General features: G+C 39.4%; 4 protein-coding genes and 1 long non-coding RNA gene across 5 annotated transcripts; 3 read left to right on the forward strand and 2 right to left on the reverse strand.

Moving 5' to 3' along the window:
• Positions 1-4,364: 4,364 nt before the first annotated feature.
• Positions 4,365-5,763, forward strand: LOC144215393 (Golgi-associated plant pathogenesis-related protein 1-like). Its single transcript, XM_077744280.1, has 4 exons — positions 4,365-4,530; positions 4,625-4,834; positions 5,024-5,101; positions 5,237-5,763. The coding sequence occupies exons 1-4, from the start codon at positions 4,524-4,526 to the stop codon at positions 5,395-5,397; spliced, it is 456 nt and encodes a 151-aa protein (XP_077600406.1). The 5' UTR covers positions 4,365-4,523; the 3' UTR covers positions 5,398-5,763.
• Positions 5,764-6,293: 530 nt separating this feature from the next.
• On the reverse strand, positions 6,294-12,385 carry LOC144215394 (uncharacterized). The gene is made up of 2 exons (XR_013330420.1): positions 12,327-12,385; positions 6,294-9,014 (listed from the first exon to the last, which is right to left on the reverse strand). It is a non-coding gene; the product is annotated as an uncharacterized LOC144215394 (long non-coding RNA).
• LOC144215392 (tubulin beta-1 chain-like) lies at positions 9,075-11,614 on the forward strand. Its single transcript, XM_077744279.1, has 4 exons — positions 9,075-9,228; positions 10,005-10,113; positions 10,186-10,296; positions 10,441-11,614. Exons 1-4 carry the CDS (start codon positions 9,172-9,174, stop codon positions 11,502-11,504), a joined length of 1,341 nt encoding a protein of 446 aa, XP_077600405.1. The 5' UTR covers positions 9,075-9,171; the 3' UTR covers positions 11,505-11,614.
• Positions 12,386-12,983: 598 nt separating the features above from the next.
• LOC144215670 (tubulin beta-4B chain-like) lies at positions 12,984-15,709 on the forward strand. Its single transcript, XM_077744747.1, has 4 exons — positions 12,984-13,155; positions 14,045-14,153; positions 14,225-14,335; positions 14,417-15,709. The coding sequence occupies exons 1-4, from the start codon at positions 13,099-13,101 to the stop codon at positions 15,475-15,477; spliced, it is 1,338 nt and encodes a 445-aa protein (XP_077600873.1). The 5' UTR covers positions 12,984-13,098; the 3' UTR covers positions 15,478-15,709.
• Positions 15,658-17,244, reverse strand: LOC144215671 (apoptosis regulator R11-like). The gene is made up of 2 exons (XM_077744748.1): positions 16,598-17,244; positions 15,658-16,023 (listed from the first exon to the last, which is right to left on the reverse strand). The coding sequence occupies exons 1-2, from the start codon at positions 17,078-17,080 to the stop codon at positions 15,880-15,882; spliced, it is 627 nt and encodes a 208-aa protein (XP_077600874.1). The 5' UTR covers positions 17,081-17,244; the 3' UTR covers positions 15,658-15,879.
• Positions 17,245-18,901: the final 1,657 nt, after the last annotated feature.

Below are 18,901 nucleotides of genomic sequence, written 5' to 3' on the forward strand. Positions count from 1 at the left end.
TAAATATCATATTCTGGATGAACACGTCACTACAACTCCATTTGCATCCTAATTGTACATGGTATTTAAATATAAAAGGTATATAAAAAATCATTAATAGGCCAATAACAAACAACAAAAGTGCAATACTACAAATAATGTATTTTTTTCTTCAATCCAGCAGTCGCAGGATTATTTATTTTGACCACCAAATATTTTAAATGCTTGTCCTTTAGATGGCAGTGTGCAGAAAATGGATTTTTATGACATAGATTAGGACAAATTATTTGTAATGTAATATATTCAACTGGACTCAATAAAGGTTAAAGTAAACTGCATTATAGGGTACCAAAAATACATTTGAGCTGTTTTTTTTACAAGTCCATCCATGCAATAAACTCCATTGGAGGTCTTTTACTAGTTGTGTGAAGCGTAGTAACTGGCTGCTAATGGGCAGCTGACGTTAATCCATCTATTGAATGGTAATTGGGTTTATGGCAGTCAGTTATCGCCCACTGAATTGTGTCTGTTCACATGCTATCCTTACTGTCAAAGCCCTTTGAAAATTCAAAATACAGCATCTAATATAAAAATGACATTAAATAGCCTGAATTTAAGTGTTTGATTTGTTGCTGTGGCTGCTCCATCTCAACATTTTCTTTCTTTCACTTAATCTCTCCCCCGTGTTCCGACACACACACTCTTACCCTCCCTTCCACATCTTCACATTCATTCCTGTCTGGGCTTTCTACAACAATGACTTTACAAAAGAGCTCCAAATGCCTTGTGACCCCTAAACTTCACCACTCCTCCTCCTTTATGAAAAAGAGGGGGAAAAGAAAAAAGACCAGCAAGAAGTGCTTCCAGAGCTGAAATGTTGACATATAACTCTGGCTAACAATTTAGTAAAGTCATAATTATATTAGCTCATTGGCGATACATCCAATCTGAAGTGGCCCTTGAGCATTCATTAGTTTGCTGCCAAGTCTCCCAGTTCAAATTGACGGGGCATCCACTAGTGACACAGTCAATTAAAAATTCTCAGCAGAAAGAACAAAAGAGGCACATGGTTGGATGCCCATATTGTGAATAGCAGAGAAGGTGTTAATGGAACAGGAAGGCTATACCATAAATCAGGGATAGGGAACCTATGGCCTATTTTAGGCTGGTGTTCTCTATTTTATTATTGTTACATAAACACACAATTGTTCTTGGTTTCTGATCAAATAAAAAAAAATGATGGAGACGGAGAGCGTGTGCAAAACCATGTTAAAGCAATGACATGGCAGTTGAAGCCAAAATAAAATTGGATGTCTATTACTGGACTTTGCGTTATGATTGACTGGCAGGGTTGTCTGCCATTCGCCCCAAGTCAGGTGGAATAGGATCTAGCACCCCGCACATGGACAAGTGGTGTTAAAATTGAATGAATATTAATGTACAGTAGTAGTACCTCCATTGGGGAGATTAGTGTTGGTAGTAGGAGTTCCACTAAGAGGATTTTTCATCCTAAAGAGAATAGGAAGAAGATACATGATCCCTGAGGTTTCTCATTCACAATGACATTACCTTGCTGTTGCTCTCCTAAATAAATCTCTTTTGTGACTTGACTAATTGCCATGGCTGTCTCTAATACCTGATTAGCACAATAAAGTGATTTGGGTACCAACTGGAGCCTTTGTCACTAAATGTGTTCGTCTACATGGAAGTATTGTCTGTGAATCCATTGCTCGCTTGATGGTACAAAGTGAAAAACAACTTACATTGCTCTTGTTCGTGTTTACAAAAAGGCAGAGCATACACAACTAAGGCTCTACTGGAGACCGTCTGTACTTCTGCTAAGCATCTACCCTCTTATCCAGTCATTGTTTTTCTCTCTCTCTCTCTCCGTTTAAAGAGATTGTCAGACCTCAATCTGTCGGCCAATTCTGCAGCCTCCTGTTCGATGTAATCTTGATGAAGGGTTAATAAGCCAGGGAGACAGCAAGCCCCAGCAGTGCCCCCAAGAGGGCCCCAAGACCTTCAAAAACTCACTTAACCCTTCATTGCCTCTTCCAAAATGTTCCCAACCTGCCCTGAAGGATGGCCGCTCAAATACTCAAGTAATGAAATGGATTTGGGCAGAGCCTTAAGGGATCAAAGCAAACTTCCCCTAGTAATATTTGGAAAGTAAATCTAATAGTAAAACAATGCATCCCGTTGAGCCTTTCAGATTGGGTCTGTCTGTCAGCTAAGCTTTGACATTACTAAGAGAACTCACAGCAGGAGATACAAGACGTCCCAGACAGCAAAATGTTTTGACCTTTTTATGGTGGAACAACCCTACACACCCTTTGATTTCTTACTGCACCTTCCTCAAATATGCCCATGTATTTTACTTTGTATTTAAACTTGATCCTGCATATTCACGGCATATTCACGGGGGTTAGGTAACCAAGCACTCCATTTGGGAACATATGTGCTTTTGCAATATAATGGACTCTGAAGTCCGACTAGCCAACTTAGTTATTTCTGTTGTGTACACAAATGATCAAGCAATTGTATATAAAAACAGCCACGCACAAATGCATGCGGATGTTGCAGTTACCTACAAAATGCACAGGAAGGTGGTTGGTTGTATCCTTGAAACTGAATTGGTGCATGTTCAAGACAGGCTTGCAAAATCATGAACATTCTACAGACTTATACAGGCTCATTTCTGAGAGGTGTGGTTTTCAAAATGGTTCAATTGTTGGAGGCTGCAACATTTACAACACTGTATCGTTTTGCAAAAGGGTTCAAAAAATGTGCAAACTTTTGATCCACCAAGCAAATGTCTACTTTTCTTTTCATACTTACTTCTTCCACTGGAGGGCACCGTAGATTCCACATTGGGACCAATGCTGCAACATAAGTGTATCCAAGAGATGGTAGCATTCCCTGTTTTAAACATATTTGCAATGTTAATTTGACCACGCGTGCAGGAAAGGGGGATCTCCAAATTAAGTCTTTGCATTTTTACAGTAGATGCAAAATAAGAACACAAGCTTGCTTTCAGGGGTGTCAGTTCCCAAGTGTGTTTTATTTGCTAAATTATCATAGCTCATCAAACTCACTTGCTCAGATGTTCCAAGAAAGGTGTTGTTGTTCTCTCTTTTTTTTGCCAGTGAGTTACACTCCAACAATGGTCTAGACTAGTGCGTCGCCTATCGAGGAAACGAGAGTATTGCAGGGGAAAGGGAAATGAATTAGTTCATTGATATTTAGTACTATAATTTGGGCTAGATGGTGCCACTGAAAGTGGATAGGTTTAAAATTTAGAAAATAAACCAGCATTTTCACGTTGTTATACTTTTGTCAAATTACTGAGATACTTTAGAATCATGCCACATGTTCAAACCCACTGTTAAATACTTTGTTGACATGTACAGACAACTCAGTGCGCACAGGCTTCTGCCTGTGTTTATTGCTCTTTAATGTTTTCTCGGGGTATTTGCCCAAACACACTAACCCTAACCCCAGACACATTTTTGTAAAATCCTAATCTCCTTTGTTGTAAATGACTGTAGTAATTGTGGACTCCACTTATGTCATTTCTTGTTTTTATTAGAAAAATTCGAACCACTAATAGTAGACAATCAAGATCAAGCAATCCTAATTTTGCTTGATTATCAAACCCAAATCTTAGACCTTCTCAAATATTTTATTGAATGTAGGTTAATCTTTTGCAATGCTGGAAACTACTATATAAGACAAATGCCATAACCTATCCTTCCAATTAAATTAGGAGAGTTAAAGGTCATAATACAAATGCACCAGTGGATTTAAATCTTGAAGAAAATTATTCCTGAGTTCATGGCCATTTCAGGAAAGTTCTATTGTAGGTTGAAGTACTTAGGGAGTATTGTGAATTCAAGCATAAAGTACAGGGGTGCATGTTTTAAAATGATTTATTGAGGTCCAATTAACTTGGAATGTTCTGCATGCAAGTTAATAATCAGAACTTTGCATTTTATACCAAAAACTTAACAACTGCTCTGGGATTACAGGAAGTATTAACTTCCTTTTTTGTTGCAGGGCTTGTTGCAATGTCTCAATTACATAAATGCTCCAGTCAAAAAGCAAATGAAGCCGTTTAACTTGTCTTAATTACATGTAAAAGGTAGGCAAAGTAGTCTGGCTCATTCCATTCCTTTTCTATTTTCTGTTTTTAGATGAAAAATAGACAATCTACATAGAGATGTTCATGGGTTCGTTTCTGTAGTTGCAAGTGCAAAATAATTTGCTTGAGAGTACAGAAAGCGCAAAAAAAAAAAAAATATGTAAAAGAGGCAGCTGTATGATCCTGGTGAGGTAGTCACAAGCAAAGGCTGGCTGTCCGTCTCCGCCTCCCCATCTCAAACACATAAATATCATCAAGACAGACAAGTTCATTTGTACGTTGGCGGTTTGACAGGCTAACGTCTCAAACGCTGTTTTCTCGTTCCTTCTGCATTTTATTTTTGTCACGTTGCTGTGTCGTTTGGTTTTGAACTGTTTTGTTTTTCATCCTAACATCAGACACAATGGCAGGTGAGTGAGTGCATCCGTTTTTCCAGAATGATTTCTGCAGCCTCTGTAAAAGAGCTTTTTTAAACACAATGATAATTTATGATTTCATCTGCAGATGCCAGCTTTCAAAATGAGTTCTTGGATACTCACAACACCTACAGAGCACAGCACAATGCTCCACCTATGACACTTAGCAGTGAGCTGAATGTTAAGGCTCAGAAATGGGCAGATCACTTGCTGGCTTTGGGTGCTCTAAAGCACAGTGACAGCAAAGATGGCGAGAATATTTTTCACAAGTGGAGCTCGGCACCCGTTAAATTAACAGGTGTATTTCCAATTCCGAACATTCTATTGGGTTTTTATACAAGAACCAAGTATTGCTGTCTCATTTATGACCCTAATGCAAATTGTTGAATAATACAAGATCATGTGAAATATTTTATATGTCTCGCTGTCTTTTATGCGCACAATGTTTACAGTGAAATGTGTAATGAAAAAGTCTGTCTTGTTTTAGGAAAAGAAGCAGTAGATTCATGGTACAGTGAAGTCAAACAATACAACTGGAAAAGCCCAGGCTATCAAAGCAAAACAGGTAAACGCAAAGAAATTGGCAAAACAACTCAGATTCACATAAATGTACATAAAAGCTTACTAGTGCATACAAAATCCTGATTCAAATTTTGTCTAGTTATATATGTATGTACTGTACCCATGTTTTGTCTTGCAGGTCATTTTACTCAGGTGGTATGGAAAGAAAGCATGCAGCTTGGCGTCGGTTTGGCCACTGATGGCAATACAGTTGTTGTTGTTGGGCAATATCGTCCAGCAGGTAACATCAATGTGGAGCAGTACTTCATTGAAAATGTCCAACAAGGTAGTAACCTATGAGTGACCCACTTATTGTTTAGTTCAGAAACCTGCATATTGTGGTTTATTATTATTTTTTTTTTTTTACTAACAATAGTGACATTGTGGTCTGGGAAATAATCTAGCTCCAGGGTTTGGTGATAAAAAATTAATAAGTGTATTATTAAAACAATGTATCAGTCTATTTAGAAAATATATTCAGTCCTAACATGACATGGTTTAATTGTGACAATATGCTGCACTGTTAAAAAATGCATTAAAACTTCTTATGTTGTTGTATTTACTCAATATAGAGTTATATTGATTTACACAAGATGTATGGGATGTTGTTTATCTGTATGGTATACAAAATGTTGTATGAATAAATTCTTGCTTTAATTCCAAGCAGTCTATGATTGTGGTATGCTCTATTTTCAGATTTCTGAAATGGGGGTTGACTCATTTAGGTTTTGACGAGTCACCTAATTCTATGGAATATTACATTTTCGGATTTCTGAAATGGGGGTTGACTGATTTAGAATTTGACGAGTCACCTAATTCTTTGGAATATTACAATTGTTTGGAAATGCAATATTGATATGATTGACATTCATGATTGAAATATATTACTTCAGGTATACTTACATTACTCAATCTGTTATTACATGTCAAAAACACAGTAAACAGCATTCAGATTACTTATAAAATTCAAGAATTCTCTCAAAATTTGATTATTTTTGTCCTAATCTATTCAGTCTTGAGATGTCCTCTTCTGTGTTTAGTTCATCTGGTAACATTCAAGCAGAGGAAATCAAAGTTTAGAGAAATGCATCGAGAAGAACAATTCCTGAGCCAAAGCATACACCACATCAATCACTATTTATAAAGCTGTTCAGCATCGGACTAATACCAAAAACTTGAATAAAGAGAATGTCATATGCAATTAATTACTTTATTTGAAGAGGATCTGAACACAAACATTACGTTACAAAGTTATTTTCACAATAAAAGCAGTATCAACAGACACATACTGTGTAAGGAGACAAAAAAATGACCACAGTTAAACTGTGAAAATACTTCAGCAGGAGTGGTCAGCATATCCACAAAGTCTGCATATTTTGATTCGAATTGATCAACAGGACAGGGCGCCAATGTCTGCAGCTTTCAGCCTGCATTATTTTAGTCCAGCAGTACAAATACAGCATTTTTTCGCAGACCCACCATTTTCAAGCGGTTGATTTGTCCTTGGGGCCATGTGAGGCCCCAGTGCAATGCTTCCACTGCAGTTCACTGCTCAATGCCTCATTGTAATGCTAAATAGTGCCACCCTGTTTTCAAATGGATGTATCACAGCCAATGCCATTCATTTTGTGGGGTAATGTATACAGGGCAGTAACAATTGGGCCATATAGGAGTATTTTCCATCATTTGGTATCATACTTTTCAAGCACATTAATAAACACAAGGCGTAGGAGTAAGACGGTGACGTTGCCCCCTATCATGATTCAGTTATCACGCTGTGTAACTTGATATCCAGAGCTTCCTGCTCTGACAAGATGCATTGTGGACTTTCTTGGCATCGGGCTTATCATTTGTTACGTATTTTAGAATGGAGTTGTGTTTGTAGATTTCAAGATGGATGTCTAAATTACTTCCAAATATGTTGACTAGCTGACTCATTTTTTTGGGCTGAGATCATTTTGCTTATACACTTTGTTTGTAAAATTTTAACATTAGTAAGTAATCATAAAAATGGTTAATTTATTTTTAGGGAGTTAGGTAGACAGGAAGCCGTGGAAGTATATGTGTGTGGGGGCTGTACTCGCCTGTTGACGTGGTAACACAAAAATTGGTTCCAATTACTTCTACCAAAAAATTCACAAAACCATATGTATACTTAGGGCCTGTTATATAGGGCATCTGATTTGAATGCTATCTTGTTTCTTCTTACAGAGCATCAGTTTGTCAGATTTTACAATACACTAGGTTTGGGTGTAACCTCTTTTCAACAAAAAAGCATTCCCTGACATCCTGACACACTTTAATGGGATCTTTGCTTACTTGTGGGTGTGCGATTGTCCGCAACAGAATGTGGGCCTGGCTCAATGCTGCTGAATTATGGAAACTGTAATATGATCTGAGTGAATCACTGGTTCTCTCAGCTGGCATACTGTTCATAAGCCCAGCTGTTCCATTCCAAAAACCCGTCCTTCCTATAACTGGTCCCATACATTTGATTCCTTGCCTTGCAATGTTCACATTAAATAGAGATCACACAAATTAGTAAAGAAGTCTGTTGAGGCCAAATATTTAGTGATGTTAGACGACAGAAGGACCATATGTTTTTTTTTTTTTTTTTTGTTTTGCTATACATATTGTATTATTGGTGTAACAACATTAGCTCCGCTGTGCAGCATCAATTCAGGGTGTGTCCACGCCAGCCGGGCTGGCATCTGCTTCCTCTCCAATATTGATCTGACTGCCGGGGAATGACTACTGCAGTACTCTGAGAGATGCTGAGTCACAAAAAGAACCACCAGATCTATACGGCAGTGTTAAAGGAGCCTTATGTAAGATCGGAAGCAAAAATTGGTACTAAAATCTATGTCTACAAATATTGTGAAGAACCTTTGGGTTACCAGAAGAGCACTTCTCAATCTATTAGTTTCTGCAAGGACTTGTATGTTGTTGTAAACGTTTTGGCCATCTTACCCAGCTTTGGAATTGATTTTTTTGTTAATTGTGTTAATTGATGTTTGGTCTTATTTATTTTGAGCAAGACTACAGAATTTGAGAGGGTTATATGTACTGCTTCAGAATTTGACTAGCAATATGACAAAAGGAGTCTTTCAATGAAACATGTATATTTGGATTTGATCTTAATCCATTCTCTCTGTGATTGTCATCAAGAACACAGATATCTTTTGTGTCACCGCCTGGAGAAGGAAGAAAAGGGCGACCTATATAGCCTACCGTATAAAACAGGTGGTGTCTGCAGAGAAACGCCCCAACATAGACTGAGAGAACATTTTAATTATTTATTCGGTGTATACCGAGTCAGTCAGTGTTTAATAATTCGACTCACCACTTCACAAGAGATCAGCTGCTAGAAATGCATGTCATGCATGAATACTGTTGTTCCAAATCACTGTGAGATCCATACAAAGCTTGTATACTGCGTTTTTTTATGCATAGAATTCTTCCAGCCCCTTGTGAAGGGATTCATTGTCATAGCGACAACCTCAGAGAAATGTACTCCCATCCCCCCAGGTCCTTGCAAACAAGACCATAGAAACTGCAACATAAGTAAACGCCGCATATTTTGCATAAAATCACATGATCGATTTAAAACCCAATCTTAATGTGAACGTTTTACACTGCAAATGTTGTATTTTGGGTCGTGTGCTCCAGACTTTTGTTTAGTCATCGCCATATTTTAATGAGTTGTATCAGTGAATTAATACCAAGATGATATTAAGCACAAACTTAAATCATATATGTAGGTATCATTTGTCGTTTCTTTTTTTTCTTCAATTTCGCCATCTCATCATGGATGAGGTCTCCTGACTTTCCATGCCGGCCGGTCAAACGGTAAGAATGATTGGCAGAGATCTGACCAATAGTGTGAAGCCAATGTAAGATCTTATTGGTTGAGTTTCCTGTGCATCAAAATTGTGTTAGACTCGTCCAATGACCCGTCGAATATGGAGAGAAAAGGCGGGTCGTTGTCTAATAAATATGGTTGTCCCGCCATTGTGAGCGCACTTCCAGCAAACCAAAGAACCAGTAGGACTTGTGGTCGTTTTATCTGACAAAATGAGGGAAATCGTGCATCTTCAAGCCGGCCAGTGTGGAAACCAGATTGGTGCTAAGGTTAGTGAGCATTTCCTGTGGTCAAAAACTGAAGTTTTATTTCCTATTTGCCCTTAAAACCGAGCTTCTAACCAAGTAGTCTGCTTTGTGCCTGTTGGTGTCCTAGAAACCACACCCTAGGATTACCAACGTGTCCTACTTAAGACTATTTCGATATAACGGTACAATTACTTACCTTTAGGTGAAGCCTATCTTCATATTGTATATATATTGTCAAATAAAATCAATTTGGACAGTTTTTTTTCAAATAAGAAGGAGGGGTTTTTTTTAGGTCCTAAAATCAAATCAGGTCGATTTTTGGTTTTTAGTATGTACAATCAACGTAGACTGTTGTATTTTTCATTGGAACGTTTTAATTTTTTTTGTGAAATTTGACACAACTTGGTGTACAATAGATTTGAGGAATGGTGTCAGATTACATGAGCCACTGCGTTTTTGATCGGTAAATATTGTTGACTGACCTTTGCATTTAGTCCTTATGGGTTATAATTATATAAAAATAGCCTGATTTCCCTTCGAAACTCGATGAGGCCTACACCGCATTGCGTCTGTGACTGAGCCCGGCCTTTTTTTCCCGCGAGAGGGCCGCCCTGGCGGTTGATGACGTATGAGTACGTGTTCAAAATGGGGTCTCAGCCAATAAGGGCCCAGGGCGCGCGCGCCCGATTTGCCTGTTTGAATTTAAAACACGTTGAGTTATATATAAGGATTAAGTCATTTTGAGTAAAATCTCATATCTGCCCAGGCAATTTACTAAACTTACATTTCTTTTATAGTTCTGGGAGGTCATTAGTGACGAACATGGCATTGACCCAACTGGCACATACCATGGTGACAGTGACCTGCAGCTGGACAGGATCAATGTCTACTACAATGAAGCCTCTGGTAAGTTGTAATTTTATAATTTTATCAATTATTTAAATATGTAAAATGACTAAATGTGATCTCTTTCCATAGGTGGCAAATATGTCCCCAGGGCTGTTCTGGTCGACTTGGAACCAGGCACCATGGACTCTGTAAGGTCTGGACCTTTTGGCCAGGTCTTCAGGCCCGATAACTTTGTCTTTGGTGAGTTGATTTGAAATATTTTTTGTCGAAGATTACTGCATTTTGACAGGATGGCAGTTTTTTCCCCCCAGCCAAAATGAGTTGGATGCCATCATCGTCTGCCAATGCATAAGAATTAATGTTAAATCTTGATCTGTTTTACAGGCCAGAGTGGGGCTGGAAACAACTGGGCTAAGGGCCATTACACAGAGGGTGCAGAGTTGGTCGACTCTGTCTTGGATGTAGTGAGGAAGGAGGCAGAGAGCTGTGATTGCCTCCAGGGCTTCCAGCTCACACACTCTCTAGGTGGTGGTACCGGCTCTGGAATGGGCACCCTTCTCATTAGCAAAATCCGTGAAGAATACCCAGATCGCATCATGAACACCTTCAGCGTGGTGCCTTCACCCAAAGTCTCAGACACTGTTGTTGAGCCCTACAACGCCACACTATCGGTCCACCAGCTGGTCGAGAACACCGACGAGACCTACTGCATTGACAACGAAGCTCTGTACGATATCTGCTTCCGCACCCTGAAGCTCACCACTCCCTCATATGGTGACCTGAACCACCTGGTCTCTGCCACCATGAGCGGTGTCACCACCTGCCTCAGGTTCCCCGGACAGCTGAACGCAGATTTGCGTAAACTGGCTGTCAACATGGTGCCCTTCCCCCGTCTGCATTTCTTCATGCCCGGCTTCGCCCCCCTCACAAGCCGAGGCAGCCAGCAGTACAGGTCCCTCACTGTGCCCGAGCTCACTCAGCAGATGTTCGATGCCAAGAACATGATGGCTGCCTGCGACCCACGCCACGGGCGCTACCTGACCGTGGCTGCTATCTTCCGTGGCCGCATGTCCATGAAGGAGGTTGATGAGCAGATGCTCAATGTGCAGAACAAGAACAGCAGCTACTTTGTGGAATGGATCCCCAACAATGTCAAGACCGCCGTGTGTGACATTCCTCCTCGTGGTCTCAAGATGGCCGCCACCTTCATCGGCAACAGCACTGCCATCCAAGAGCTGTTCAAGCGCATCTCCGAGCAATTCACAGCCATGTTCAGGCGCAAAGCTTTCCTCCACTGGTACACTGGTGAGGGCATGGATGAGATGGAGTTCACTGAGGCAGAGAGCAACATGAATGACCTGGTGTCCGAGTACCAGCAGTACCAGGACGCCACGACCGAAGAGGAGGGTGAATTTGGGGAGGATGAAGAAGAGGAAGAGATGGCCTAATTGTTTTCACTCTGTCAGTCTTTACCTGAATTTCCAATTCCTACCGTTCTCAAGTCTCTTCCAGGTTTAAATGTTGTCTGCTGTTGTCAAATAAAAGTTCTTGTGCACAATTGCTGTCATTGGTGTCTTTGATTTAATTTAGCTTTAGTCATGAGTTCATAGTGATAAAATGACTTAGGAGTTTGAAACATTTAAAAGGCCAGCAGAATCCTATGCCTGAATTTTAATTTAAAATATACACATTCTACAAATAGTGTGGCATGTTTCCTCACTTGAATTTTGAGGGTGCCATATATTATAAAATGGCAGCAACCACAACTGCACTGCTTCCACTAGATGGCAGTTGTATGCTGGTAAAGTGCTTTTCATTCAATATTCACTTAAAATACATTCTTAATGGTATAGGAACACATTTTCTATGAATGTTATTTAGCTGTTTTGTTAAAACTTACCACTGATGTTTCCATCTTCGCCAATTAATGTTTCCCAAGAGGACCCTAGTTTCTCCCCTTAATACAAGTGACAAGCTAAGCTCTATGACATAATAAAAGAAAAAGGACGTCTGTCTGCAGGCATCATGTGGTGTAAATTTAACTAATACACTGTGATATGTTTACAGATTGAGAAATGGTTGTTTTTCCCTTCAATCAAAAGTTCACATCGATTAATAGACCTTTAAAAATATCTGTTGGGAGGGCACAATTTCACTGTCCGACTGCTCCATGGAAACAAGCTCTATTTTTGCACTTCAAGGCTTTAGAATAATGTAAAAATATATCAAATGTTTGATATGCCAAGAAAGCTGGACTAAAAATACAGTACCTTTTTACTTGAGGTTTAACAGAGTTCAGTTCTCTGCTGGTGATCTGACAGGAGTTGTCCTACTTTCATGAAAGCATTTTGAAGTGCCATCATAAAAGCTACTCATTTTTTTTTCTCCTAAAAAACGTCACACCACTGCAACCCTAGTGTGCGTCAGACAGTGACAGATCATAGGCAATAGTTAAAAGGAAAGGTTATTTTTTAAATATTAAAAAAAATAAAAAGAGGCCTTTAATTGCCAATACATTAAATGTGCCATTTTTATTACAGTGAAATATCTGATATTCAGTTTATTTTATGCAAATGTTTGGACTCATCTTTATCTTTATATTCATGGTATCTCAAAGAGCTTCAAAAAGCAGCATAACCAAAGATAAACCATTACTGTTAAACTATTTGATTAGTGTACATGGGTCTAAACAAGAACAAAATTGCCGATTTGAATTAAAACCATGGTGGGGAAAGAGAAGCAAAATTAAGTAAAAGTTTAATCACAGTAATAATGAAGATGAAAGAATGCAGACTACCTTTATTATAAGAATGCCTGCTCAAATAAACATTTTTTTCAAGATGTAAATGTATCACCACTTGGGGGCAGTCATGCGGCGATAACAGACAAACAACTACAGAGAGAAAAGCGAAGAAGAAAAAGACGCTCATTTGGAGAAAGGGGCGGTAGATTCGCTCACATTCAGACGGTGCACACTTACAAGCATCCACTCTTAGAATTCCTTCAACTTTTGCCGCACGTTTTTATTTGACAAGCCAGAAAATGAGAGAAATTGTGCATCTACAAGCTGGCCAGTGTGGAAACCAAATTGGTGCCAAGGTAGGTACCTTGTTGACTTTATCCTGGTTTTATGATGTTTTATTTGTTATTTGAGCACGGGTATCTTTAGTTAAAAGTACTTGGCATTATCTTTGGAAAAAAAACTGTTATGACTTTTCCTGTTTTGTAACAGGTGCCTTTTTTTTTACAATTTAATATCAGTTTATAGATGTAACAGAGCGTGTGTATCTAAAGACAAAAGGTTGCCCATTTCGTGATTATAATACAGACAATTGAATTCATATTAAAAAGGAAATATATAACAATAATTCGGTATATTGGTAATTTCTTTCATGGTTTTGTTCAGAATTTGAATTAAGTTTGAAGTTCAATTTTAAAGGCATCCTCGTCATCTACAAATTTCGTGCACGTCTTTTGTAGGGAAATTTGGAGGAACAGTTCAACATTTTATTTGGAAGTTTACACTAACTCATCACTTGAAACGGTTGGCCTTATTAAATGCTTTAATAGATAAACTGTAGACTTTTTTTTAAAACATAAAACCTGGTAGATTGTTCGATGTCTTTGAGGGTTTGCGAAACGTTGTGATGTTCTTTGCGAAAAGTTGTCATGTACTTTGCGAATGTTTACATGTTGCGTTCATGCGCACAATGTTTTGATATATAAAAGTTTCAAGGTTGTGTTATATGACGCCAACATTTGGGGCATTAAAAAAAAACATTACCTTCTCACTTTGAAGAAAAGTACATATCTATGTGATATCACTTATATTGGGTAATTTTCTCTAAAAGTTGGACCTTCCATTTTATGGAGAAAAAAAAAGCACATTGTAGAAAAATTGTGATGCAGATGTTGTTTTTCCATATTTTTTTCTTAATAGATCATTTGACATGTTTTACTTTTTATTTACACTTTGGTTTGTCTCAAGTTTTGGGAGGTGATTAGTGACGAGCATGCCATCGACCCAACTGGGACATACCATGGTGACAGTGATCTACAACTGGATAGGATCAATGTTTACTACAATGAAGCTTCAGGTAACATACAATAAATATATGAAAAGACTTGTGATTACATTATTACAATATCTACTGACACCCCATACTAGGTGGAAAATATGTTCCCCGTGCTGTATTAGTTGATCTGGAGCCAGGCACAATGGATTCTGTGCGTTCTGGACCTTTTGGTCAGGTCTTTAGACCAGACAACTTTGTTTTTGGTGAGCTATTTTTGTTGACTTTATTATCAGTATTATTGTTTTTATTCAAATACAGCAGCTAAATCCTCAACTTTTTGACAGGCCAAAGCGGTGCAGGTAATAACTGGGCTAAAGGTCATTACACTGAAGGTGCAGAGTTGGTGGACTCTGTCTTGGATGTAGTGAGGAAGGAGGCTGAGAGCTGTGACTGCCTCCAGGGGTTTCAGCTCACACAATCTCTGGGTGGTGGCACCGGCTCAGGAATGGGCACCCTTCTCATCAGCAAAATCCGAGAAGAGTACCCAGATCGCATCATGAACACCTTCAGCGTGGTGCCTTCCCCCAAAGTCTCCGACACTGTGGTCGAGCCCTACAATGCCACACTCTCGGTCCACCAGCTGGTCGAGAACACAGACGAGACCTACTGCATTGACAACGAAGCTCTGTACGATATCTGCTTCCGCACCCTGAAGCTCACCACTCCCTCATATGGCGACCTTAACCACCTGGTCTCAGTCACCATGAGCGGTGTCACCACCTGCCTCAGGTTCCCCGGGCAGCTGAACGCAGACCTGCGCAAACTGGCTGTCAACATGGTGCCTTTCCCCCGTCTGCACTTCTTCATGCCGGGCTTTGCCCCCCTCACAAGCAGAGGTAGCCAGCAGTACAGAGCCCTCACTGTGCCCGAGCTCACTCAGCAGATGTTTGATGCCAAGAACATGATGGCCGCCTGTGACCCACGTCAAGGCCGCTACCTGACCGTGGCCACCATCTTCCGTGGCCGCATGTCCATGAAGGAGGTGGATGAGCAGATGCTTAATGTGCAGAACAAGAATAGCAGCTACTTTGTGGAATGGATCCCCAACAATGTCAAGACGGCCGTGTGTGATATTCCTCCTCGCGGTCTCAAGATGTCTGCCACATTCATTGGCAATACTACAGCCATCCAAGAGCTGTTCAAGCGCATTTCTGAGCAATTCACAGCCATGTTCAGGCGCAAAGCTTTTCTTCACTGGTACACCGGTGAGGGAATGGATGAGATGGAGTTCACTGAGGCGGAAAGCAACATGAATGACCTGGTGTCAGAGTACCAACAATACCAAGATGCCACTGCTGAGGATGAGGGAGAATATGGTGAAGATGACGACGAAGATATGGCCTAAATCTCCTCCTCCAACACGTTCAAGAAATAAGTTCCAAGTCTTCCAAGTTTCAGTGCCTTCGGGTAAAATCCAAAGTTTTGTGCCAGTCCACATTTTCTGTCTCTTTAAAACCAAAGCTTAAAAAGTAGTGAGTCAAGTGTAGCTACTAAAATACAAAAAATTAAACATTCAGGTTTTTTTGCAACTGATTTGTAATTGTAATGGTGTTTTCCCGAATAAAACATCGATGAAATATTTTGTAAAGCGTGCTTCTTGGGTGATTGGCAGATAGTCATAGGCAATGATAAAAAATCTACTTGCATTATATACATTTAGTGGAGCAAATAAACTTGAAATATAGTGATAATTTAAGATAGTACATTGACAGCAAATACTTATACCTAAAAACGCTGGTTATGGTCACTAGATGGCAATGTTGGCAAAAACTTTTCTCCACAAGAAGTAAATGAGGACGCTTGAGGTAAAAGCCAGCAAAGTCCAGCAGCATACTTCTTTCACCTGAGCCTCCAGGGTCTTTTTTTCTCCAAAGCGTGATACAAAACCTTCCTGGCAAATGAATAACACAATTGTACCATTAAGACATTTACATTCGGATAATAATACATACCTCCTAATAAATCATAATAATGTGCCTTTTTAGATTTCACCTTTTAAAACACTTGAAATTTTAAAGGTCATGCAGACAAAAAGGTAAAAAAATAGCAATGTTGTTTGAGTCATTAAGGTTTTTTCCTGTTAAAGTGAGTGTGTTTAACATTAATATGATTAACATACTGGAATTCTCATCTATAACCAGTAATTTGGGTTGCGACAAATGTTTTTGCTAATGGGTTTGAAATGAAATATTCTATGGTTTGGGAATATAAGTGCATAAAATTTTATGTAAGGTGTATCAACATTTGGAAATTTCAAGCAGTATTGTGTAGTCTTGTTTATTTGAGGGCAGGCACATAAATTAAAGTAATCATAATGAATGGAAAAAGTCTGCTTAACATAAAATACCAGACAAACTATGTATGACATGCTTTGCTTCATCTGAGCTTGGCCACAAATCCAGGAATTTCCCAAATTCTAAAAAAAATGGTCCACATAGACTATTTTCCACATTGTAAATACATACCCATCCTCCATGATCTGTGATATCAGGGCAGATGACTCTCTCCACATAAGCACCCACGCACTCCTTCAGCTGAGGCATCACTGCCGACATCCCATTCTCGTGGCAATGCACGGCCATCTGGCCAGCAAGAATATAAACCGACAATACTGCGCTCCATGCCAGTTCCCGTCGTCGCCCCCTTGGGACGTTTGGAAAGAAATGATCATCCAGGATCCTCACAAGTGTTGGACAAGCTGTATTCTCCGTCACATCCTTGAAGACACGTGGCCAGCGCCTGAAGAAGATGGGGAACCTAGAAAGAAGAACTTCTCCAGCGTAACGGAGTGCCGCGGCACTGGCAGTCGGCGCTGGACCCATTTTGCCGTCAATCCCCCCAGCGATCACATAGTCTATGTAATCATGGGCCATCAGGAAGGCCTCTCTCACAAGAGGGTCAGAATTGCTCAAACCCGTTCTGGGCTCTGGTACCCCTGCCTGGCACATGCGGTAGTTTCCTTGGAATTTTGCTTTACTTGTCACACTGCGGATGTTCTTCAAGTACCTTTTGAAAAGTCATGCCTTCTTAAGGAAGACTTAAAACTCACCTTCTATGAGTGGGGTAGAGTACACACAAAAAAGATTCATCCAACAGGTGAAAATACAGTCCAGTGTCGAGTACGAATGTGTGTTTGTGTTGTAGTTAAGTCCAGTCATCCAGTGTCTCTGATTGCTAAATATAGAGCTCTTCCCGACATGCATCACAAATGTCATGTCCAAAATGTTTCACCTCTTTATTCTCACACTCAGACGTACTATGAGCAGACATTTTTCCCTCTATTTACTTACTTTAGGGCAGTCATTATTAAAAATTGGACAAAGTTTTGGGCAAAACTCAATGAATATTTGTTTTAAAATCTTGTCAATTGCCATTTTTACCATTTTTATATTAAAACAAACTTAAGTTTGGCTAAAGTACTGAATCTGGAACATTCAGACTTACATTTGTTTAGCCGTCATTCAAACTTAGTTTGTTAGTTCATGCCAGTCACCTTATTGTGTTAACAAAAACAACTTTTTGTTACCTCCAGGTTGGTTGCCCTTTATATTGGTGAACACATAATTAATTATGTTTCCACCATTTGCTATGGTGCAATAAAAACTTATAGATGCTAAAAATGAAAACATTTACCTCACAAATCAAAAATTCTTACGGACAGCTGCAATTTGATCTCTTTATAAACAAACAAGACGTACTTCCAAACATGAAAGCTGTCATAAATTGGGAATAATGCCTGTGAGATTTCCCTTCTTGGCCATCAATCAGGCACGCACGGATAAATCCACAAGGTCCTCTTGAGTGCTTCCTCTCTTTTGGTGAAATTGCATTATGTGTCACACGGGGATCAATCAAACTGTATGTATGACATGTGTTCATTGTTAATATACTGATTTATAGCACAACCCGGACATGATCAAGTGGTGCTATTAGCGGCTATGTGTTCTGCGGCCATCTGGTGCAGCATACATTGTGAGTGTGCATGAAGATAAGACTAACCATCCAGAAAGGAGCCCCTCCCCATCTCCTTTATGCCCACTTCCCCCCTACACAAACACACCCACAGTCTTGCATATATGTGACTTGGTAATTTTAATTTACATAGCTTTACCTGTACTTATTTTTTTTTCTTAAACACATATGATGTGTTTCTGAAATGAAGTACTTCATTTTGCATGTCATTTTGATATTATGATAAGAACAATTTCCACATAAAAGGATGGCAAAAGCTCATTTATTTCAGCCTATTCATATGTAGGAAATGCTTAGAATTTTGTGGAGACTCTGTTTTACTTGGATGTATAAGTCATAGAGCAGCATCGATTTTATGATTTAAGGCCCAATGCATTCCTGTTTAGGGATATTGATTCCTTAAATGACACTTGATGTAAATATAGAGGGTTTTGAAAAGTTTTGACTTTTGCATTGGAACTGAGCACGTGTCCCAATATCCGTCGCAAATGTGTACCACGTCCATGCTTGGGGAACAAAGGAAGTGAAATGGTTGATAGCGGCGCCTATCAGTCCGCTCATACGTTCATGTTGCAACATGTGCAAGATCGAGGTGACTTCCCTTTCGTCAGCAGAAAGGTTTCTGATGTGTAGATTGCTGCAGTGGAATGGAAGGTGCAAGTTTGAGGGGAAACAGATGATATCTCCTTGTTTGCTTCTCTTTGACGACAATTTGCAAAGAAAACACTTGACACACTTGCTTTAACTTTGCATACAGACTTAAATAATTCCTCAAATATTTACTGTACTCGCCAAAT

Source organism: Stigmatopora nigra, chromosome 22 (assembly GCF_051989575.1).
Source record: "Stigmatopora nigra isolate UIUO_SnigA chromosome 22, RoL_Snig_1.1, whole genome shotgun sequence".
In the NCBI taxonomy this organism is placed as follows: domain Eukaryota; kingdom Metazoa; phylum Chordata; class Actinopteri; order Syngnathiformes; family Syngnathidae; genus Stigmatopora; species Stigmatopora nigra.

Bases quoted from the DNA above. Each gene is read 5' to 3' on its own strand.
- LOC144215393 (XM_077744280.1), top strand. The intron at 4,835-5,023 runs GTGTATTTCCAA...GTCTTGTTTTAG, and splicing joins GGCACCCGTTAAATTAACAG to GAAAAGAAGCAGTAGATTCA. The intron at 5,102-5,236 runs GTAAACGCAAAG...TTTGTCTTGCAG, and splicing joins AGGCTATCAAAGCAAAACAG to GTCATTTTACTCAGGTGGTA.
- LOC144215392 (XM_077744279.1), top strand. From the start codon at position 9,172: ATGAGGGAAATCGTGCATCTTCAAGCCGGCCAGTGTGGAAACCAGATT. The intron at 10,114-10,185 runs GTAAGTTGTAAT...CTCTTTCCATAG, and splicing joins CTACTACAATGAAGCCTCTG to GTGGCAAATATGTCCCCAGG. The intron at 10,297-10,440 runs GTGAGTTGATTT...TCTGTTTTACAG, and splicing joins GCCCGATAACTTTGTCTTTG to GCCAGAGTGGGGCTGGAAAC.
- LOC144215670 (XM_077744747.1), top strand. From the start codon at position 13,099: ATGAGAGAAATTGTGCATCTACAAGCTGGCCAGTGTGGAAACCAAATT. The intron at 13,156-14,044 runs GTAGGTACCTTG...GTTTGTCTCAAG, and splicing joins GAAACCAAATTGGTGCCAAG to TTTTGGGAGGTGATTAGTGA. The intron at 14,336-14,416 runs GTGAGCTATTTT...ACTTTTTGACAG, and splicing joins ACCAGACAACTTTGTTTTTG to GCCAAAGCGGTGCAGGTAAT.
- LOC144215671 (XM_077744748.1), bottom strand. From the start codon at position 17,080: ATGTGCCAGGCAGGGGTACCAGAGCCCAGAACGGGTTTGAGCAATTCT. The intron at 16,024-16,597 runs GTATGTATTTAC...TTCATTTGCCAG, and splicing joins TCACAGATCATGGAGGATGG to GAAGGTTTTGTATCACGCTT.